The 22,884-nt window shown below is 56.2% G+C and overlaps 1 protein-coding gene across 4 annotated transcripts; it reads left to right on the plus strand.

Annotated features, from left to right (window-relative positions):
* The first annotated feature begins 944 nt into the window (after positions 1-944).
* CASP9 (caspase 9) lies at positions 945-22,679 on the plus strand. Of its 4 annotated transcripts, XM_008249762.5 has the most exons (9): positions 950-1,201; positions 5,212-5,572; positions 10,402-10,436; positions 11,788-11,964; positions 12,377-12,466; positions 12,597-12,744; positions 18,669-18,851; positions 20,151-20,260; positions 21,899-22,679. In XM_008249762.5, exons 1-9 carry the CDS (start codon positions 1,070-1,072, stop codon positions 21,986-21,988), a joined length of 1,326 nt encoding a protein of 441 aa, XP_008247984.3. In that variant the 5' UTR covers positions 950-1,069; the 3' UTR covers positions 21,989-22,679. The 4 variants fall into 4 exon arrangements, with proteins under 4 accessions (XP_089157601.1, XP_089157600.1, XP_089157602.1 ...); XM_089301474.1 differs by lacking the exons at positions 20,151-20,260; positions 21,899-22,679 and adding an exon at positions 19,828-20,101 and having other exon boundaries at positions 946-1,201; XM_089301476.1 differs by lacking the exon at positions 20,151-20,260 and having other exon boundaries at positions 947-1,201; positions 21,899-22,561.
* The last annotated feature ends 205 nt before the right edge of the window (positions 22,680-22,884 follow it).

Below are 22,884 nucleotides of genomic sequence, written 5' to 3' on the forward strand. Positions count from 1 at the left end.
TTCTGGTGAAAGACCCGGAAATCCGTGTCACGGTCCAAAAGCAGTTAGCGGTCCTCAGGATGCGGCCACGGGGCGGGCTCTAGGGCGGGACGAAGGCACGGAGGCGGACCATAGGGCGTGGCGAAGGCGCAGGGGCGGGACATAGGGGCGTGGCGAAGGCGCAGGGGCGGACTATAGGGGTTTGGCGAGGGCTCAGGGGCGGTCCTGGGGGGAGTGGCGAGGGTGCGGAGGCGGACCGTGGGGGCGTGGCCAGGACAAAGGGGCGGGCCTTGGGGCGTGGCCAAGGCTCGGGGCGGACTATGGGGTCGTGGCGAGCGCGCGGAGGCGGAGCTTGGGGGCGTGGCGAGGGCTCAGGGGCGGTCCTGGGGGTGTGTGGCGAGGGCGCGGAGTGGATCCTTAGGGGGGGTTGCATCGAGAGTACGGAGGCGGGCCGTGTGGGCGTGGCGAGGGCGCGGAGGCAGAGAACGGGGGCGTGACGAGCCGCGGAGGCGGGACATGGGGGCGTGGCCAAAGCCCAGGGGCTGACTATGGGGGTGTGGACTATGGGGTCGTGGCGAGGGCGCGGAGTGGGTCCTTGGTGGGGATGCTGCGAGGGTAGGGAGGCGGAGCATAGTGGCATGGCGAGGGTGCGGAGGCAGACTATGGGGCGTGGCGAGGGCACGGAGGCGGACCGTGGGGGCGTGGCCAAGGCGCAGGGGCGGACTATGGGGCGTGGCGAGGGCGCAGGGGTGGTCGGGGGGGGGTGTAGCGAGGCTGTGAGACGGACCAGGAGGGGTGTGGCGAGGGCGCGGAGTGGTTCCTTGGGGGCGTGGCGAGGAGGCGAAGGCGGACTATGGGGGTGTGGACTATGAGGTCGTGGCGAGGGCGCAGAGGCGGGGGCGAGTAGGCGGGGAGGCGGCTGGGGTGGGGGAGGGACGTGGAGGCGGGAGCGAGGGGCGATGAGGGGTTGGGACGCAACGCGGAGGCGGGTCCTAGGTCGGGGGCGGATCCGGGGTCCCGGGTCTTAGGGCGGTGCTGGGGAGCGGGCCCGGAAGCGGACGGAGCCCCGGGTCCGCGTCTCCTGCCGGCCATGGACGAGGCCGACCGCCAGCTCCTGCGGCGCAGCCGGGTGCGGCTGGTGAAAGAGCTGCAGGTGGCCGAGCTGTGGGACGCGCTGGTCAGCTGCGAGCTCTTCACGGCCGACATGATCGAGACCATCCAGGTGCGCCCCTCCCTCGCCGCCCCTGACTTCCGCGGGGCTCACTGGCAGCTCCCGCGCTCGCTTCCCCAAGTACCCCCACTTTGGGGTGCCCTGTGAGCGGGACCCCGCGCACCTCTTGGCTGGGTGCGGGTTACAGCGGCTGCAGGCTCTGGTGTTTCCCTTCTGCAGCACCCTGGTCCCGGGCACCCACCCTGGGGTCGGGCTGGCCGGCAGGGTATGCTTGGACAAGTCACTTAGCGTCTTTGAGCCCCAGTGCCCTGGGCAGTGATGCTGACCCAAGGACCAAGTGAGACGGTGCATGTGGAAGAGCCTAGAGGGGGGGCCCTGTCCACTCTGGCGGGTCCCTAAGGGGCTTTTGGAAGTCAGGAGACCTGATGCGGATAACAGAGAGAAAGGATACAATTGAGGCTGTTCGTGGCTGACCCTCGCCTGGGGCCGGTGAGAGTGTGTGGGTGCAGTGGGTGTGAGTGACTGGCTGCAGGCCTCTGGCCCGGGTTCTGGGCCCAGCAGGCCCAGCCTCGGTGTGGGCACCCTCTCCCTCCCTTTCCTCCTTTCCAGCCTGGGGACTGGCTGCACATTTGCAAAGTGGAAAAAATGCTGCTGCTTCATTTTTCCAGCTGCTAATTAACAAAGGCTAAGTGACAGGGAGGCGACCACACAGGAGATCACAGACAGGACAGGACCTTTCAGAGGCTCCGTCGTTAACCTGCAAGGGGAGGGAGAGCCTGTGGGGGACCCCCCGGCACCCACCTTTCTCCCGTGGCCCCTCCATAGTAAGCACAGTGTGTCCTTGCCCTCCACGCCCAGCTCCTGTGTATTGACTGTCCAGCCCGGGCCCTCCCTCGCCTGGCCACAGCCTGAACTGACGGCCCCTCCCACCCTCTGGGGAACCGTTGTGTGTGTTTGCCTCCTCCCAGACCGTGGCCTTGCCCCGGAATGAGTCTGTGATAGACTGTGGCCAGCTGTAAGTGAGTCTCGGGAGCACCTGCTGTGGGGCCTGGACAGGGAGTAGAGATGGCTGGAGGTGACGGTTCCTGCTTCAGACACGTTCACGGGGACTACAAGCTCAGATGCCCATGGAGGCCTGGGTGGGCGCCATGGTGGGCAGCATCTGTCCTGCCACCCGTCTCCAGCTGCGTGTGCTCAGGCCAGCATGCAGGCCCAGTGTTACCAGGTTTCTTAGGTATTTATTTATTCGTGTTTCTTTTTTAAATATTTTATTTATTTGAAAGGTAGAGTTACAGACAGTGAGAGGGAGAGACAGAGAGAGAGGTCTTCTGTCCATTGGTTCACTCCCCAAATGGCCACAACAGCCAGAGCTGCGCTGGTCCGAAGCCAGGAGCCGGGAGCTTCTTCTGGGTCTCCCACGCAGGTGCAGAGGCCCAAGGACTTGGGCCAACTTCTACTGCTTTCCCAGGCCACAATAGAGAGCTGGGTTGGAAGAGGAGCAGCCGGGACTAGAACCGGCGCCCATATGGGGTGCTGGTGCCGCAGGCAGAGGATTGACCAAGTGAGCCACGGCGCCAGCCCCTATTTATTCATGTTCCTAAAAGATTTATTTACTTTTTTGAAAGGCAGAGTTACCGAGGCAGAGAGAGAGAGAGATTGATTTCATCTGTTGGTTCACTCCCCAGATTTCTTCTGGAGCTGGATTGGAAGTGGAGCAGCCGGGACTAGAACCGGCGCCCATATGGGATGCCGGCACTGCAGGCAGTGGCTTTACCTGCCCCCTATTTATTCATTTTTTAAAGATTTATTTATCTGAGAGGTGGATGACAGAGAGGTGGAGGCAGAGAGAGGTCTTCAATTTGCTGGTTCACTCCCCAAATGGCCACAACGGCCTGAGTTGGGCCGATCCGAAGCAAGGAGTCAGGAGCTTCCTCCAGGTCTCCCACACACATGCGGGCATCTTCTACTGCTTTCCCAGGCCACAGCAGAGAGCTGGATCAGAAGTGGAGCAGCCGGGACTGGAACCTGCGCCTGTATGGGGGGGGGGGTACTAACACTGCAGGTGGTGGCCCCTGTTTATTAATTTTTAAAAAGATTTATTTATTAATTTGAAAGGCAGAGTCACACACACACAGAGAGAGAGAGAGAGAGAGAGGAGAGAGAGAGAGAGAGGAGGAGGGAGAGAGCTTCCATCTGCCGGTTCACCCCCTAAATGGCCAAGGCTGGGCCAGACTGAAGCCAGGCTCCTGGAACTCCATCCGGGTCCCCCACATGGTAGCAGGGCCCCAGACTGCTCTTCCTGGGAGACTTGTCTCCTCAGTGGTGTGGTGGGTCTGTGCTGTTCAGTGTCATAGTTATTGGCCACTTGCAACTGTTGGAAATGTAAGTGTTCAGTACTTAAAAATTAAATAAAATTGGGGTCCGCGTTGTGGCGTAGCCGGTAAAGCCACCACCTGCGACAGCAGCATCCCATGTGGGTGCTGGTTTGAGTCTTGACTGTTCCACTTCTTCTTCCTCTTCTTTTTTTTAAAGGTTTATTTTGTTTGTTTGAAAGACAGAGTTGCAGAGAGATGTAGAGTCAGAGAGAGAGATCTTCCACCCTTTGTTTCACTCCCCAAATGATTGCAATGGTCAGAGCTGAGCTAATCTGAAGCCAGGAGCCAGGGGCTTCTTCCAGGTCTCCCATGTGGATGCAGGGGCCCGAGGACTTGGATCATCTTCTACTGCTTTCCCAGGCCATAGCAGAGAGCTGGATCAGAAGAGGAGCAGCAGCCGGGATTTGAACTGGCACCCATGTGGGATGCCGGTGCTGCAGGCTAGGGCTTTAACCCATTGTGCCATAGCACTGGCCCCATGGTCCACTTTGGATCCACCTCCCTGCTAATGCGCCTGGGAAAGCAGCAAAGGATGGCCTACGTGGGATACCCAGAAGAAGCTTCTGGCTCCTGGGTTTGGTCTGGCTCAGCCCTGGCCATTGCAGCCATGTGGAGAGTGAACCAGTGGATGGAAGACCTCTCTCACTCCCTCTCTGTAACTCTGCCTTTCAAATAAATAATAAATATTAAAAAAATAAAAAAATTCAGTTAGTACTCAGTCAGACTCCCCAAGTGCTCAGTGGCCATGTGTGGCCACTGGCTGCCATGTTGGATAGCACAGATACAAACCATTACCACCATCACGGACAGTTCTGTTAGTACTACTGTAGGATATTTGGGGACAAGGTGGTATCTTGTCTCTGTGGATCTTGAGGCCCTTGTCCAGTGCTGGGTCCCCAAGGACAGGCAGCAAGAAATCAGCATCTTCCTCCTGCTGCCTGACCTAGTGGCCCTGCCCCTGACACTGTCAGGCAGCCTTGACCACTGCCCCCTCTTCTGTCCACCCAGTGTCTACGTCATGTCGAGTCAACCTCTTTATATGAGGGGACCTTAAAAGTTCACGGAAAGTGGAACTAAAAGATACGTTTATTTTGGTGCAAAAAATAAAATTGAAATCCAAGCACATGAGAGGTCTTCAGAAAGGTCATGGAAAATGCATACGGTGAGGAAACTGTGCAGTTTTCACAGTTCTGAAACCCACTGCTTTGCCGTAGCTCCTCACAGCTCCGAGGATGCATTTCTTAGCATGGCCACGCCAAGGCCTCTCCCTCTCCGCGGCCCGCCTCCCTTTCTTTGAGTCATTATTTGCTTCCTGGTGCTCCTTGGGGTCCCCTTGGTGGTGGCGGTGGTGGGGGCTTGCCTGACTGCCCCGGCCAAGTCCGTTGGCACTGAGCATTTTCCTTCCTGGCCCTTGTCTCCTTGCTGTGTCCTTGCTGATTTGTCTACACCCGCGCTAAACACTGGCTTTTCAGGACTGAGACCTTGCCCTGCCATCTTTAGCATTTAGCACAGTGCTGGGCACGCCGTAGATGCCTCTGAAACAGAGCAGAGGCTGGGGCGGGTCCCTCACTCAGGGTACCCTAGGCTCTGTTTCTACCCACGTGTCCCAGATGGGAAATGGGGCGACAAGGAGAGAAGCAGGTGGCACTAAGTGGGTGACTGCGTCTTGTCTTTCTTTCCAAACAGCACGCGGGGACTCGCCGGGATCAGGCCAGGCAGCTGGTCATAGATCTGGAGACCCGAGGGAGGCAGGCCCTTCCTTTGTTCATCTCCTGCCTGGAGGACACTGGCCAGCACACACTGGCTTCTTTCCTGCAAGCCAGTAGGCAGGAACGGGACCCCGAGGCCATCAGACCTCTGCCGCTGACACCCTTTGTGCTGGGACCAGTGGGCCTTCAACCAGAGAAGCCGACAGCGGTGACTTCGCAGGCGGCCCTGGGAAACCTCTCCCCGGTGGTGCTGGGGCCTGAGGAGCTGTGGCCAGCCAAGCTCAGGCCAGAGGTTCTCAGGCCGGTGGACTCCAGTTCTGGAGGATTCCGTGATGTCTGTGAGTATCGATGGAGTGTTTGTTGGTTGGGTGTGACTGCTGGTACAGCTGGGTGGGCTGGGGTTCAGAATTTAATTTTGCTGTTGTCTTATGGAACATTATGTGGGAGATGGGTGGAACATTCTGGTAAGTCATCAGGAGCGGTAACTTTGGCAGCCCCTCCTCAGAAAAGCATGCGCCCAGGTCTGTTTTGGGTGTCCCAGGTTTTTGCCAGTGTTTCTAGATCCAGCTGTTGTGCAGGATTGGCCTCTGGATAGCTTGGAGTGGCCCATTGTTGCTGTGGATTCATTCTGAGAGGTGAAGCGGTGGGGACAAGAGGCATGAAGTCACCACACAGACCCCGGGAGTGGGCCAGAGGCAAGCAGCCCGCAGACTCATTTATTTCAGTTGGTGCAGCAGCTTATGCAGCCGAGGCAGCCAATCTGGTCAAGGGGCGGTTTATGTCCTAACCAATCACTGTCTATTGCCAGGCAGGCTCCATTGCCAGGTGGGTTCCAAAGCCATTTCCTGAGTAACTGACACTTGCTAGCCAGCACCATCTTGACACGGCCTTCTCATTCCACCACAGCCCGTGCCTGGGGCAGGAGGGAGGCCTCAGCTCAGAGTCTGCTCCCTGTGTGCACCTGCAGAGTACATCCCCCTGCCTGCCTCCTTTGTCGGGCAGCAAACCGGGGCTTAGGAGGAGGAAGTCAGTTACTTAAGGTCACAAGGCCACATCCGGCAAAATGCATGAGTCCCGAGAGCAGAGTTGGATGATTTTAACCGACGGGCACTCCCAGGTCAGCAACACCTGGGTCATCCCAGTATCCTCCACGGCTCTTCCTCCTAGTCTGTTCCCACTCCCCGCACCCAAGGGAGTCACTGTTCCCGTCTCTGTCTCCTTGAACTTCCGAAGGAATGAAGTGCTGCCATGTGCACTCCAGAGTCTGGCTGCTTCCGCCCATCCTTGCTCTGGGGCATGCGTCCACGTTGTTGTGCATAGTGGGTGTCCATTCTTTTTCACTGCTAGGTGGTGGTGGGGTTCCTGTTCTGGATACTGTTCTGCTGATGGACCTGGGTGGTTGTCAGTAGCACTTGGCTTCCTTGGCAGCGCGGGGAGATCTGGGGCTGCTCGTTTCCTGGTTGCCCAGTGGGCCGTCGTGCGGTACTAGCAGGGGTAGTGGTTAGCAGTACTAAGTATCTACTGCAGATTGAGCAGCCCTTGTCTGAACTGCTGGGACTGGAACTGTTTCAAATTTCTCATTTTATTTTATTTTTTAGACAAAATGGGATGTCTTGGGAATGGGGCCCAAATAAACATGAAATTCATTCATATTTTCGTAAATGCCACATAGTCTGAAGGTATTTTTTTAAACAATTTTATTTATTTATTTGAGAGGCAGAGTTACAATGAAGGGGAGAGACAGACAGAAAGGTCTTCTATCCACTGGTTTGTTCCCCAAGTGGCTGCAATGGCCGGAACTGGGCCAGTCCGAAGCCAGGAGCTTCTTCCAGGTCTCCAACACAGGTACAGGGGCCCAAGCACTTGGGCCTTCTTCTACTGCTTTACCAGGCTATAAGCAGAGAGCTGGATCGGAAGAGGAATAACCGGGACATGAACTGGTGCCCATATGGGATGCCGGCACTGCAGACGGGGGCTTAGCTCACTATGCCACAGCGCCGGCCCCATGAAGATAATTTTATACAGTGTCTTTAGTGTGGTTACATTTTGATAGTGATCCGTTGCGGGAAGTCAGGTGTGAAATTACCGCTCCGGTGTCACGTCAGTGCGTTTTGGGTTTTTGGGTTAGGGATGTTCAAAGCGCTTACATAAATGATCTAATCAATCTCCCAGCTCTCTCTCAAGGCCTCCCATGTGGATGGCAGGGTCCAAATACTTGGGCCATCCTCTTCTGTTTTCCCAGGCATATTAGCAGGGAGCTGGATCAGAAGTGAAGCAGCGAAGACTTGAACCAGTGCTCATATGGGATTATGGCATTGTAGGCCATGGCCTAACCTGCTGTGCCACAGTGCCAGCCCATGGGCCCAACGCCACTTGGGACATTATCAATTCATTGCTTCCCAGGCGCATTAGCAGGGGAATGGATTGGAAGCGGCTGAGCCGGCTGTGCCACGACACCTGCCCCGTCCGTGAACTTTTGAAGACCACTTGGATGTATCTAGAGAGAGATTCATTATCGGGAATTGGCTCTCATGATCACGGAGGCAGAGCGGGCCCACAGTTTGCTGCGTGCGTGCTGTGGTGTGGTTCCAGCCAAGTGTGAGAGTCAGGATTTCCGATGTGTGTGTCCTTGGTAGAGGGCCAGGAGGCCCCATTCCCACCTCGGGTGGTGAGGCCCACCAAGGTCAGATTCTCCCTCTCTCTGTTGCATTCGGGGCTTCAGTGGGTTGGATGAGGTGGCCCACAGTGGCGAACTCTCCTGCTGTCCTGAGTCCACCAGGTCAGATGCTAATCTCTCCCAGAATTCCAGAAGGACCGTCATGGACACACTCAGAAATAGCATGTAACCCAATACCTGGGTACCCCCTGGGCAGTGACGTCGACACCTAGCCCTACCCAGCCCCGTGGCTTCTCTGCTCATGCCTCTCCCGGGGTTAGGACTTTCTGGAAAGTAAAGGTTGGTGTTAGCCTGGCCCGGCCCCTCCACTCCGGGGCTGGTGGCTGTGCTCACCGCCCCGCGCCGCTCGGGCTCTCTGAGGCTCTGTCAGAGGGGACGGACGACAGCGTTTGTTGCAGAACTGCTCTTAGGAGTCAGCGAGGCCGTATGTGGAAAGCGCTCCCCACAGGGCCTCGCAGGAAGTGGGTGATCGGGGACGTTTGCAGGAAGTGGGTGATCAGTGACTTCCGCATTACTGAGACTGGGAAGAGGCTCGTTGGAGGGCACGCCCCCTTCCCCCACTTCTCTCTGTGGGTGACACGGGCCTGTACCCAGTGACTCCCTGGCTAAGAGGCTGATTCTTTTGCAAACACGCTTAGTCACATGTGTTTGTCACCCGTGTGGGAGCTGCCGTTTTGGGAGAAACACCTTTCAAGCACCATGTAGCTGACCTCTGCTCCAGTGTGGCTTTTAAATTGGCAAGAGGTAGTTCCTAGCAAGGGGCCAGGCCTGCTCTACGCAATGAGTGACAGCATTATTTCAACCTCCCACCAGCTTCAGGAAGCCACCAAGATAAACAAGTTATCTTGGTTTAAAGAGAGAGAGAGAGAGAGAGAGAGAGCGAGAGCGAGCCCTAGAGCCTTCCAGGCTGGTGGCCAGTTGAGCTCTTGCTCACTGAAATGAAAACACCAGGGCAGATGTTTGGTGCAGCGGTTACGAAGCTGCCTAGGATGCCTGCACCCTGCTCCTGATGGCAGCTTCTTGCTACTGTGCACCCTGGGGGGCTACAGATGATGGCTCAAGTAGTTGGGTCCCTGCTATCCACATGGGAGACCTGGATGGAATTCCTGGCTCCTGGCTGTTGCAGGCATTGGAGGAATGAGCCAGCAGGCAGAATCTCTCTCTCTTTCAAATAAATGAATAACTTAAAAAGGAGTGAAGGGGCCAGCGTTGTACAGCTCATGATGCTGGCATCCATATGAGTGCCGGTTCAAGTCTCAGTTGTGCTGCTTCCCACCCGGCTCCCGGCTAATGTCCCTGGGAAGGCAGCAGTGGACAGCCTGAGCATCTGGGCCCCTGCCACCCGTGTAGGGGACTCACGTGGAGCTCCAGGCTCCTGGCTTTGGCCTGGACCAGTCCTGGCTGCTGCAGGCATTGGAGGAGTGAACCAGCAGATGGAAGATGTCTTTTTCTGTCTCTGTCTCTCCCTTTGCGGCACTCTGCCTGCCAAATAAATTAATAAAAAAGTGAAAACTCTTGATGTTGCAGGGAAATGAGCGTTTTTACTCATTTACTTATTCTGCAGATATTTCTGGAGGCCCACTGTGCCCCAGTGGACCTGCAGACCAGGAGCGTCTGGTCTCCGGACTTCCCTTCCTCCTCCTCTTCTGGAACTTCACATACATGGAGGAACTACGTATAAATTCTGGAACTTCATATAAACTGTTTTGCAACGGGTTTTTGTTTCCCATATGCTTTTGAGGTCATCCATGGTGTTGCGAGTATCGGTAGCTTGCTTGTTTTCTAGCTGTTGTGGGTCTCAGTGGATCCCAGTTTGTGTATTCATCAGCTTGTCACATTGGTTATCTCTAGTTTGGGACTTTATGTAAATAAGGCTCAGTGAAGACTCCTGGCCAAGTCTTTCTGTGCGCATGTCACTCTTTTCTCTTGGAGATGCACCTGAGGGTGGGCCTGCCGCTCAGAGGCAGGTGTGAGTTTAACTCTATTAGAAACTTGTGGGAGCTGGTGCTGTGGTATAGCAGGTGAAGCCGCCACCTGCAGTGCTGGCGTCCCAAGTGGGCACTGGTTCGAGTCCCAGCTGCTCCACTTCTGATCCAGCTCTCTGCTATGGCCTGGGAAAGCAGCAGAAGATGGCCCAAGTCCTTGGGTCCCTGCACCCATGTGGGAGACCTGGAAGAAGCTCCTGGCTCCTGACTTTGGATCAACACAGCTCCAGCCATTGCAGCCAATTAGGAAGTGAACCAGTGGATGAAAGACCTCCCTCTCTGTCTCTCTGCCTCTCCTTCTCTCTCTGTGTAACTCTGACTTTCAAATAAATAAATAAATATTTTTTTAAAAAACCTTGTAGGCAGTTCTGCAAGGTGGCTGCCACAGGACTCTCCCACCAGCACAGTCTGGGAGTCCCTAAGTTCCCACTCCTCTCTGTTCGTGTGGGGGTCATCTTCACAGGGGACCCTCACGTCCCTGTTTCCCTCTTACTTTTCTCTCTAGGTGCTCAGGATGGTGTGAGAGGAAACGCGGATTTGGTGAGTCTGTGTGTGATCCAAGGCCAGTAGCTGGAATGGAGTTCTACTTCCAGCCCTCTGGGAGTCCATGAACCCTGCCCTGGCCAGCGCTCGCTGGAGCAGATCATTCAACCCCGCTTTTCCTTAGCTGTAAAGTCAGGGGCGGCGTCAGCGTCCGCCCACCCCGTCACTGCGCTCGCTCATACAGGTGCTTACTGCACGCTTGGCCCCCTGGCTCCACGCTGGAGCGCCCTGGACAAGAGCTGCTGGCCCTGGCGGAGCCATCAGACTAGCTGGGGAGAGAGAAGATAGGCAAGTGAAAGGCGTGCCCGTGGAAATCGGGTCGTGTGCCACGGGATGATGTTTCTGTCAACCAGGGGCCACTTAGTGATGTCACAGCCGTGACATTCCCCCCGTGAAGCGTCCGCTTAGCTCAGCCCTGTGTGGCTGCAGTGCTGTGTGCCCTAAACAAGAGTGGGCTCTGGGAGACAGCAGGGGAGTGAGCCTGGGCGGGAAGCAGCCTCCGACACCCGCACGGCGGCCAGGTCCCAGTCGCTCACTGAGCTGGCCTTGAAATTCTCAGGTGCTCTGTGGGTGAGAGCCTTGAGACTAGTGATTTTTTTTTTTAGAATACTTTTATTTAATAAACATAAACTTCATAGGTAAGCTTCAGGAATATAGTGGTTCTCATATATCCGCCCTCACCCCCGTTCCTCTCCCACCTCCTACTCCCTCTCCCATCCCATTCTTCATTAAAATTCATTTGTATTTATCTTTATATACAGAAGCCCAACTGTATACTAAGTAAAGATTTCAACAGTTGGCACCCACACAGACACACAAAGTATGAAGTACTGTTTGAAGACTAAATTTACCATTAATTCTCATAGTACAACTCATTAAGGACAGAAGTCCTCCATGGGGAGCAAGTGCACGGTGACTCCTGTTGTTAACAATTGACACTCTTATTTATGACGTCAGAGATCACCGAGGCTCTTGCCATGAGCTGCCAAGGCTGTGGAAGCCTCTTGAGTCCACAAACTCCGACCTTATGTAGACAAGGCCATAGTCAAAGTAGAAGTTCTCTCCTCCCTCCTTCTCTGATGGCCCCTTCTTCCCACTGGGATCTCACTCACAGAGATCCTTCATGTAGGTCACTTTTTGCCACAGTAGAGACCAGTGATTCTTAAGGTCCTTCTGGGGGGAGTGCCTTTGGGGGTGGGGTTACTGAGGCTGGAGCTGATCTTCTGCCCTGGCCCCGGGGCAGACCGGGAGCTACGGGCGTGGGAACCAGGGGCTTGCTGCCTCTGCCAGGGTCAGGGGTGGGGGCCTGGTGGGACCCCGGCTTATGCTGGGCCCTGTGCTCCTGCAGGCGTACGTCCTGGACGCAGAGCCCTGTGGCCACTGCCTCATCATCAACAACGTGAACTTCAGCAGCACCTCGGGGCTCAGCGCCCGCAACGGCTCCAACATCGACTGCGCGAAACTGCAGCACCGCTTCTGCTCGCTGCACTTCACCGTGGAGGTGAAGCCAGACCTGACCGCCAAGGTGCAGTCCCCACCCACCGAGGAAGCGGGCGGGCGGGCGGGGGTGGGGGGCGGCGGTAGCGGCCCAGTGGTCGGCCCCGTGGTCGCAGGTTCAAGCCTCAGGCTCAGGGAAGTGTGGGTTTCAGGACTGGCACTCTCGGTTCGGCTGTGTGACCTCTTGTGCCTCAGTTTCCCTGTGTAGAAGACAAGATTGTGTTGTGGGGCTTACATGAGGGATGCCCAGCACAGCACCTTTCCCCTGAGAGCCCTAGCCCTGGCTGCTGTGATGGGGTGGTGACTGTCACTCCGTCAGCCCCTGGGAGCAGAGAATGTGCCCCCCCCAAGCCTTTGGGCTGATCCATTTGCAGCCTGGAGAGGCCGGGGAAGTGGCCTGATGGCCCATGCTGTGGCTCACGTGCAGCCTTCCCTCGTAGGAAATGCTCCTGGCCTTGGCGGAGCTGGCACAGCGGGACCACAGCGCCCTGGACTGCTGCGTGGTCGTCATCCTGTCTCACGGCTGCCAGGTAGGAGGCTGTCCTCCGTGTGGCCTGGCCCCTGGGGCTGTGTGCCACGGGGCTCTCCCCTCCCGTGCCCAGAGTGCCCTTGGCCGACCCTCACTTCTTGGTTCTGTAACCAGAATTCTTGGTCTTCCAGGCCAGCCACCTCCAGTTCCCTGGGGCCGTCTATGGCACGGACGGATACCCCGTGCCCGTTGAGAGAGTCGTGAACATCTTCAACGGGACCAGCTGCCCCAGCCTGGGTGGGAAGCCCAAGCTCTTCTTCATCCAGGCCTGCGGAGGGGGTAAGCAGCAGCTCGGCCTCCCCGGGTGCCCACGGGGCCTCTCCAGACACGGTCACTGCGGTGCCCAGCCGGAGCCGGCCTCAGCGTCACCCGCTCTGCGGAGCGAGCGCTCCTCTCTGGGGTGGTGCAGGAGCGTCCGGGCTCTGTCACCTTGCCGACCTCCGCTCCAGGGCCTTGGCACAAACAAGCGGAGGGGAGCAAGGGAGCAGCTTGGACCCCTCCCAGCCTCCATCCGCGAGGGCCTCTTTCCACCATCCCACAGGGAACCGCGCGGGGAATCGAAGGAGTTCCATTGTTGGGATTCTCATTGTTGGGGGTCTGAGGAATTTCTAAGGACTATTTGGATTGTTGTAGTTTTGCCGTCTGCGTGGGTGTAACTCTAACCCCTACTTCACCATTGCCTGATTTTAAAAAAGTAATTTATTTACTTGAAATGCAGACAGAGAAAGAGGGAGAGGTCGATCCCATTGGCTGGTTCTCTCCCCAGATGCCGTAACAGCAGGTGCTGGGCCAGGCTGAAGCCAGGAGCCAGGCGCTCCATCTGGGCCTCCCATGGGGGTGCAGGGGCTGGGCCATCCTCTGCTGCTTCCCAGGCGCACTGGCAGGGAGCTGGATCAGAAGTATCATCGCTGGGACTCGAACCGGCATCCAGTGTGAGATGTGGGCCTCCCAAGAGGCGGGTTAAGCCACTGTACCACAGCATTCACCCCCAGTTTCCTGATTTTCTAGTCAAATAAGAAGGAAGAGAGGCAGCGCTAGCTCCCTGGGTCCTGATGGCAGTGGCGGGAGTATTGGAGACTCCAGGTCAGGGAGGTTCCTCTGCTCCCGGCTCTCTGGGGCTGGGACACCTGGCAGGTGATTCGGCTCCTTGCCCTTCGGCCTGATCTGCCAGAGAAATGGGCGTTGCTGTACCACAGCCCCGTGCACCTTGCCCCAGGGGCACCGTGCACACCAGCAACGCGTGACACGGCTCTGGGCTGCCAGCCTCCTGGGGTCATCGGGGTTTCGCTGGTCTTATGTCCCCCACACCCGGCCCGCATGCTGGTCAGCGTTTGTCCAGCTAGGGAAATTCCTGACACCGGCTACTTAGGAAGAAGGGGTTGTTCTAGCCCACAGCTCTGGGGTTCACGGTACAGACGGCAGAGCACAGCCCCCAGAGCATCAGCGCACAGTCCAGAGAGCAGTGCTGGGGGTGTGGTCAGAGAAGCAGTGATTCCATCTGCAGCCACACCAGAGAGAGGCTGGGTAGGGCCGAACTTAGGCCTTTATAATGTCCCTCTGTCTTGAGAACCAAGGAGTCACCACCTCCTGGAAGTCTTCCTTGATCACCCCCTCCTTGCACAGAGTCGGGATTGGCTGCTCCTGCGGCCCACTCTTCCTGTTCCGTAGCACCTTGTTCTCGTGCTGAGATGGCCTCTTCTGGTGTCAGCTCTTGGCGAGCAGGGCCAGGGCCGTCTGCCCCACAACCAGGTCCCCAGACTGGAACAAAGCTCAGATCTGATCGCATCTTATGTGGATTCTAAATATCTGAATTTGAAGTAGAACCCCGGGAAAGCAGTGGAAGATGGCCCAAGTCCTTGGGCCCCTGCCTCCCACACAGGAGACTGGGAAGAAGCCCCTGGCTCCTGATTCTGGCCTGGTCCAGCCTTGGCGGTTGTGGCCGTCTGGAGAGTGAACCGGTGGTTAGAAGAGATCTCGCTCTGTCTCTTTCTCTAGCTATGCCTTTCAAATAAATAAATATTTTTTTTAAAGAGCAAAGCTAAATATAGCAGCCTCATGGAGACAGCAACGTTTCAAAGCTGGAACGTGACTCGGATGTCCCCGGAGTTCCCATCTCTGCTGAGTGACCTTGTGTTTAACAGTGCTGCCACACGGTGGCGCCACTCAGCCGGGCACAGGAATTCTGGGTTTCTCTGTTCAGGCCTGGTTACACTCATCAGAACACCTGCCCTGGATCTGACTCTTGGATTGCTGTTATATGTATTTGTATTTATTTGGGAAGCAGAGAGAGCTGCCACCTGGGCTGGACCAGGCAGAAGCCGGGAGCCGGAAGTCAATCGGCGTCTCCCATGTGGGTGGCAGGGCCCCAGGCACTTGAACCATCACTTGCTAGCTGCTGGGGTGCACATTAGTAGGAAATTAGAATTGGGAGCAGAGCTGGGACCTGAACCCAGGCGCTGGATTTATGCTTTGTGGTGTCTGGAACACACGCCAAGTGCCGTCCCCGGATTGCTGTTTTAAATGTACCTGTTGGAACTTAAAGCACCCTTCAACACGTCCCCACGACAAGGTCACAGCACCAGGGCTGACAGGCCACCCATAAAGTCAGCCACTGTGGTGTCGGCGCGGTTTGGCGAGAGCCAGGCTGCCACCGGCTGTGCCAAGCTTCCGTTCCTGGGGTGACCGCGCCGAGGAGGCGAAGGCCAAGGCCGCCAGTGTGCTGCGGTGGGCGTGGACTTTGTGTGCAGAGGGAACATCTCCCGGTGTCCGTCTGTTCTTGGTGGGGGGAGGGGAGTTTTGAATTCAGGAGGCCCCTGAGAAACACTCGAGCAGGAGATGCCTCTCCCCGTAGGCCGGGCCTTCTCCTCGGATCTGCCTAGCGGGGCTGACACACGCTGGAGACGCCGCTGCCCGCCTCCCGCTGACCCGCTCTTCCCCTCCCCTGTCGGTGCCTGTGGCTGCCTCTTGTGTTTTCCTCACTCCCCTCCCCTCCCCTCCCTTTCCCTCCCTCCCTTTTTCTTCCTTTTAAATTTATTTATTTATTTGAAAGAGTTACAGAGAAAGAGAGAGAGAGAGAGAGAGGTCTTCCATCCTATGGTTCACTCCACGGTTGGCTGCACCAGCCGGAGCTGGGCCGATCCGAAGCCAGGAGCCAGGAGCTTCTTCCATGTCTCCCACATGGGTGCAGGGGCCCAAGCACTTGGGCCATCTTCTGCTGCTTTCCCAGACCACAGCAGAGAGCTGGATTTGAAGTGGAGCAGCCAGGTCTCGAACCAGCACCCATATGGGATGCTGGCACTTCAGGCCAGGGCGTTAACCCACTGCATCACAGCACCGGCCCCCTTTCTGCCTTTTTTTTTTAAGATTTATTTTTATTTATTTGAAAGGCAGAGTTAGAAAAAGAGAGAGAGAGAGAGAGAGAATGAGAGAGAGAGAGAGAGAGAAGGCTTCCATCCACTGGTTCACTCCCTAGATGGCTGCAATGGCTGGAACTGGGCCAATCTGAAGCCAGGAGCCAGGAGCTTCTTCTGGGTCTCCATGCGGGTGCAGGGGCCCAAGGACTTGGGTCATCTTCCACTGCTTTCTTAGGCCATAGCAGAGAGCTGAATTGGAAGTGGAGCAGCCGGGACTCGAACCGGCGCCCATATGGGATGCTGGTGTTGCAGGTGGAGGATCAACCCACTGCACCACAGTGCTGGCCCCCTGCATTGATTTTTGTATGTTGAACCATCCTTGTATTCCAGGAATAAATCCCACATGGTCATGGTATATGATCTTTTTAAAAAATTTATATAAGGGGGCCGGTGCTGTGGCATAGCGGGTAAAGCTGCCGCTTGCAGTGCCGGCATCCCATATTGGGCGCCAGTTTGAGACCCGGCTGCTCCACTTCCGATCCAGCTCTCTGCTATGGCCTGGGAAAGCAGTGGAAGATGGCCCAAGTCCTTGGGCCCCTGCACCTGCGTGGGAGACCCGGAAGAAGCTCCTGGCTCCTGTCTTTGGATCGGCACAGCTCCGGCCATTGTGGCCAGCTGGAGAGTGAACCAGCGAATGGAAGAACTCTCTCTCTCTCTCTCTCTCTCTTTCTCTCTTTCTCTCTTTCTCTCTTTCTCTCTCTCTCTCTGCCTCTTCTTCTCTCTCTATGTAACTCTGACTTTCAAATAAATAAATATTTAAAAAATGTATATAAGGTGAACACATTTCATATGTACAGATGTAGGATCATAGTCATACTCCTCATCCCACCTCCCTCCTGCCCATGTTCCACCCTCTCTCCTCCTTCCTTTCTTACTCTTTTAATTTTTACAATGATCTACTTTCAGTTTATTTTATAATCATAAAATTTACCCCTCCATTAGGTAAAGAACTCAACAAATAGAAGAAAAAAACCACTGTGCCTCAACAGTAGAGACAAGGGCTGTAAACAATGATCAATTGCTAAGATGTCAGTTTCTCTAGCATACATTACATTATTTTGTATTCTGTTGGTTACCGTGGATCAGGGAAAACATACGGTATTTGCCTTTTGGGAGTGGCTTAGTTCACCAGCTACGATGGCTTCTGTTGTATCCATTTTGCCGTGAAAGAGAGGATTTCCTTCTCTCGTGACTGAGTTGTCTTCCACGGTGAATAGTCCTCACACTGGCTTTCTCCAGTCATCAGCTGATGGGCGTCTGGGTTGATGCCGCAGCTCAGCTGTTGTGAACGGAGCTGCAGGTGTGTGATCTCCCGTGTTGCAGAGTCTGGCCTGTTAGTGTTTTATTGAGAATGGTTGCATCAGTGTTCATAAGGGGCATTGGTCTGTTGTCTCCCTTTATGGAGGATCTTTGTGTGGCTTTAGTATCCCGGTAATTCTGGGCTCTGACAAGGAGTTAGGAAGTGTTCCCTTCTCTTTATTATTTTTTTTAAAGATTAATTTGGGCCCAGCATTGTGGCGGAGTAGGTTAAGCCTTTCTTTTCAAAAACCAACTTTTATGTTCATCGGTTTTCCCTAGTGTTTTTCTATTTTCTATTCTGTTTATCTCTGCTGTAGGTAGCTTTTTTTTTTTTTAAGTCTAAGTCTCAGCATAAATTTATGGCGTGGGATTTGCACTTTGAGCCAGAAGGGCTTTGTCTCGTGCTTGGATCCTCCCCAGGGCTTGCGTTGATCGGTGCTCATGTTCCATGGTGTCCTGTGCGTGCATGTGTGTGTCTGCGATCTGTGTCTACACTGTGTGCTTAAAAAACACTTTGTAATAACCCAGGGACAATGCTCTATGAATCAGCCTAGTCTGGGTATTTCATATCGATGATATCGTATGTGGTCGTGTGTGCCTGACTTCTTTCACTCAGCACAACATTTTCAGAGTTCACCTATGTTGTAGCGTGCATCAGTAGTTCACTTAAATTTTAAGGCTGAGTAATAATCCATTGTATGAACACACAACAGTTTGCTTACCCATTCATCTGTCAGTGGGTACTGGGTCATTTCTACCTTTTAGCAATTGTGAATAATGCTGCCATGAATTTTTACATGCAAAGTTTTGTTTGAAACCCTGTTTTTCGTTCTTCTGGATGCCTGTTTTGTAACTTGTTTTTCTTTTTAATTTAATTTTTAAAAAGATTTATTTATTTGAAAGTCAGAGTTACACAGAGAGAAGGAGAGGCAGAGAGAGAGAGAGAGAGAGAGAGAGAGAGAGAGAGTTCTTCTATCCACTGGTTCACTCCCTAGATGGCCACAATATCCAGAGCTGTGTCAATCTGAAGCCAGGAGCCAAGAGCTTCCTCCAGGTCTCCCTCGCAGGTGCAGGGGCCCAAGGACTTGGGCCATCCTCCACTGCTTTCCCAGGCCATAGCAGAGAGCTGGATCGGAGGTGGAGCAGCCAGGACTTGAACTGGCTCCCGTATGGGATGCCAGCACTGCAGGCGGTGACTTTACCTGTTACACCACAGCGCCGGCCCCGTAACTTGCTTTTATGTGTTTTAAAGTGTTCTGCAGTCTCCTTTCTTCCTCCGAATCACACTCACAAATGTGTAAACTTGTGGTGTAGAAACCAGCACAGCTTCTGTTCCCGTTCCCTGCTTGTGTTTGCCAGCGTTGCGAGCCTGGCTGCGGAGGAGTCCAGCGGCCTTGGGCTGGGGACTGGCCGCGTGGGGCTGAGACGTGGGGCTGCAGCCTGGGTCTGTGTGGTTCAGGGTCACGCGGGGTTTGTTTCTGCTTCCTGCAGAGCAGAAGGACCACGGGTTTGAGGTGGCCTCCGCTTGTCCCGAAGACAGGACCTCTGGGCACAACCTGGAGCCGGATGCCACCCCATTCCAGGGAGGCCCGAGGACCTCCGATGACCAGGTGGATGCTGTGTCTAGCTTGCCCACGCCCAGTGACATCCTCGTGTCCTACTCCACCTTCCCAGGTGAGCGCAGCAGGGGGGTGCGCACTCCTGGCCGCAGTCCTCTGGTTTGCCCTGGGGGCAGCTGTGTTGGGCAAGAAGGGACCTGGGAGTTCTGGTTCCGGCTCTTGCTGCCACCGGTGTCACCTTGAGAGATCCCTTCACCTCTCAGAGCCTCTGCTGGGGGAGGGGGGACGGAGGGAGAAGGAGGGAGGAAGGGGAAAGGAGAGGGGAAGAGGGGAAGGAGGAGGAGGGGAGGGCTAGAGGGGGTAAGAGGGCAGGAAGAAGGGGGTGAGGGAGTAAGAAAGGGAGGAGGGAAGGAGGGGAGGGCAGGGGGGAGGGTAGGCTCCTGGGACGCAGTTTCCACAGGCACACGCCCTTGGGTTTGCCTCATTTGCCACACTCCTCCCGGCTTTGCCTCAGCCTTCTCTTTAGAACGGGAATGATAATTGTACCAAAGAGGTTGTCCTGGAGCTTACACAGGTGACTCGACCACCGCTGAGCGTGAGGCCTGGGAGGCAGGTGGTGGGACAGGCGGCGGTTCCCTCCCACTCCCCCTCCCTTCCTTTCTTTTTTCAAGATTTCTTTATTTATTTGAGAGGCAGAGTTGCAGAGAGAGAGGGAGAGACAGAGAGGTCTTCCATCTGCTGGTTCACTGCCCAGATGGCTGTAAAGACTGGAGCTGAGCTGATCAGAAGCCAGGAGCTTCTTCCAGGTCTCCCACGCGTGTTCAGGGGCCCAAGCAGAGAGCTGAGTCGGAAATGGAGCAGCCGGGACACAAACTGGCGCCCATATGGATGCAGGTGCCACAGGCAGAGGCTTAGCCCACTATGCCACAGCGCCGGGAGACAGAGCCCATCTGCTGGTTCACTCCCTGAACGGCCTGGGCTGGGCAGGCTGAAGCAGGAGCCGGGAATGCGATCCAGATCTCCCACGTGGGTAGCAGGGACCCAATTACTTGAGCCATCGTCACCGCTGCCTTCAGTGTCTGCATTGGCAGGAAGCGGAGTCAGGAGTGGAGCCGGTGTTGATGGGGGACGCAGGCACCCTAAATGGCATCTTAGCCGCCAGGCCAAACGCCCCCCTTTCCGTTCTTATCTCTTGGGTGAGTCACTTCCCGGAGCCTTGGTTTCCTTGCTGGGAAAATGAGCGTCTCAGCCCGATCTGCAGGTGGTGGTGAGGGTGAAGCAAGGTCAGAGAGGCCAGAGCCACAGGGATGTGGGCTCCCGCCAGGCGCACGCGTGGGTCCGAGTCTGGGGGTGCTGGCCCGCGTGCCCGGACAGGGCCTGCTCTCCCATGGAGTGCCCACTTTCCCCTTCGAAGGTTTCGTCTCCTGGAGGGATCCCAAGAGCGGCTCGTGGTACGTGGAGACCCTGGACCACATCCTGGGGCGGTGGGCTCCCACCGAAGACCTACAGTCCCTGCTGCTCCGGGTGAGTACTGCCTTCCTCCACCGGGGAGAGGGGGGCCGCAGGGGGGGCGGCACTGCCTCCCCCGGCTGGGGAGGGGCGGGCACTGGGCTCAGGCTCGGGGGTTGGGGGAGATGCTTTGGCTTTTGTGAGAGCTGCAGGGGCTTTTGCTTCTTAACAAGGATGGGACTGCTAGGGGTGACATTAATCTTTTTCTTAAAGGGCCACCTTCCCCTGTGTCGTCCGAGGGTGGGAGGCTCAGGAGCCAGGGCGTGGCATCCAGGGGTGATGGATGGAGGAGGGTGGGCCCGTCCTGCAGCCTACCCCACTGTGTAATCTTCTACTTGACCCTCAAGCATGAAGGACCCCCACTGAGTACACCCCCTTCTCAGGGGGCTTCAGCGAGAGACGGGCTGGTAAGGGTGGCCTGGCAGGCCCGGCCCTGCTGCGTGAAAGCCCCGCTCAGAGCGGCTGCTTCCTCCATGGGCCCCAGAGCCTCGCTGCTGCCTTTGCCACCTTCACGTGGGTCCCCCCACGGCTCTGCTCAGCTCACTGGTGCTGTGAGGGGGGCAGGGGGGCTGGGACACTCCTTGCTCCGGAAGAAGGGTCTGACCCTGAGCCTTGCTGAGCAGAGTTGAGGCAAGAACCCCGGGCAACTGGCCGGCACCGCGGCTCAACAGGCTAATCCTCCACCTGTGGCGCCGGCACACCGGGTTCTAGTCCTGGTTGGGGTGCCGGATTCTGTCCCGGTTGCTTCTCTTCCAGGCCAGCTCTCTGCTGTGGCCAGGGAGTGCAGTGGAGGATGGCCCAAGTGCTTGGGCCCTGCACCTGCATGGGAGACCAGGGGAAGTACCTGGCTCCTGGCTTTGGATCAGCGCGGTGCGCCGGCCATAGCGGCCATTTGGGGAGTGAACCAACAGAAAAGGAAGACCTTTCTCTCTCTCTCTCTCTCTCTCTCTCTCTCTCTCTCTCTCACTGTCCACTCTGCCTGTCAAAAAATTAAAAAAAAAAAAAAAAAGAACCCCAGGCAAGCATGGGCACTTCCTCACACAGTCCCAGGGGCAGGTACCCCAGTCCTGGGCACGTGACCCTCAGAGGTGGCTGGGGTTCCTGCAGGGCCAGGGAAGGAGGCACCCAGGGCCACGTGATACGTGCCACTGCTGGTCCTGAATCTTGTCACCTTTTTTGGGTGCAAACTTTTCAGTCTGATTTGTATTTGGTGTTTTTGGAATTGAAGTTTTTTTATTTTAAGGTTTATTTATTTATTTGAAAGGCAGAGTTACACAGAGAAAGAGAGAGAGAGAGAGAGAAAGAGGTCTTCTATCCCCTCGTTCATTACCCTGAATGGCTGCAACAGCCAGGAGCTGTGACGATCTGAAGCCAGGAGCCAGGAGCTCCTTCTAGGTCTCCTACGTGGGTGCAGGGGCCCAAACACTTGGGCCATCTTCTACTGCTTTCCCAGGCACGTTAGCGGGGAGTGGCTGGGACTTAAACCAGTGCTCATATGGGATAGTGGCGTCGCAGGCTGGCCCCAAATTTTGAGTTTTTTTGAATGTGTAATTGAGCACATGTTCTTTATACTGCCACCCTGCCCCCGCCCGTCTTTGCCGTTCTCGCCGCCAGGAGAACTGAACTCACTGCCCCCTGGTTTGTCTCCCGCAGGTCGCGAATGCTGTTTCCGAGCGAGGGATTTACAAACAGATCCCTGGCTGTTTTAATTTCCTCCGGAAAAAGCTTTTCTTTAAAACTTAGCGGGGCCAGGGCCCCTCACCCTGCCTTGTGTTTCATCCCAAAACCTTCCTGCGCTGGGCCTGGACCTCCCTGCAGCACGAGGCTTTGGGGCCTGCAGCGGACAGCCTTGTAGCAGCTCCCGGGTTGGAGACGGGTGCCAGGCGGTGGAGGACGAGCCCGGAGGAACGCTGCGGACACCACCGGGCTCCTCCCCCGTGCTGGTCCTGGGCTGGTGAATGTGACTCTGACCTCCAGGTTCTCTCTGAGCGGGGTTTCCGGACCTTCAGGCTACTGACGTCTGGGGCGGGACGATCCTTCATGCTGGGGGTTTGTGCACCGTACGCTGCTCGGGGCCACCCCTGGCCTCTGCCCGCTGGGTGCAGGAGCTCCTGTCCCTGAGTCATGCCGACAGACATCTGCAGACCCTGCCACACGTGCCTGGTGGACAAAACCGCCCCCATGTGGGAACCACTGACCAGGAGGAATTTTTGCTACAAATGAGCCAGCGTCTCTCTTAGGGCAACAGAGCCCGAAGAGCTGGGATCTGTGAATGAATTCTAAGTGACGTTTTGAAAATAGCTCACGTCCCCTGTATTGTGTGATTCATTCCTAAAAACGTGAATGTGAGGGGAGTGTGGACTCTTTTTGCCCATTTCCCGCCTCGCTTTGCTCTCTTGGTTCTTCCTCATACAGCAGACTTGCAGTTTTCCAACTTTCTCTCTGTCTTAATTCCTCCGAGCCCCTCCCAGCCCGGGAGTGGGACCCGGGTGGGGGCTGTGTCCTGCTGCAGGGGCTTGAGTCTCTTGTCCCAGGGAACACAGGTATCCCGTGGAGAGACCTGGCTGGGGTTCAGGGTCCTGAGCACCTGCCAGGGCCACCCACCTGCCGCCCTGGCTGCAAGGCCCCCGGGCTGCTGT

This window comes from Oryctolagus cuniculus, chromosome 7 (assembly GCF_051225735.1).
Source record: "Oryctolagus cuniculus isolate XC-2025 breed Fujian yellow rabbit chromosome 7, ASM5122573v1, whole genome shotgun sequence".
Lineage (NCBI taxonomy): Eukaryota > Metazoa > Chordata > Mammalia > Lagomorpha > Leporidae > Oryctolagus > Oryctolagus cuniculus.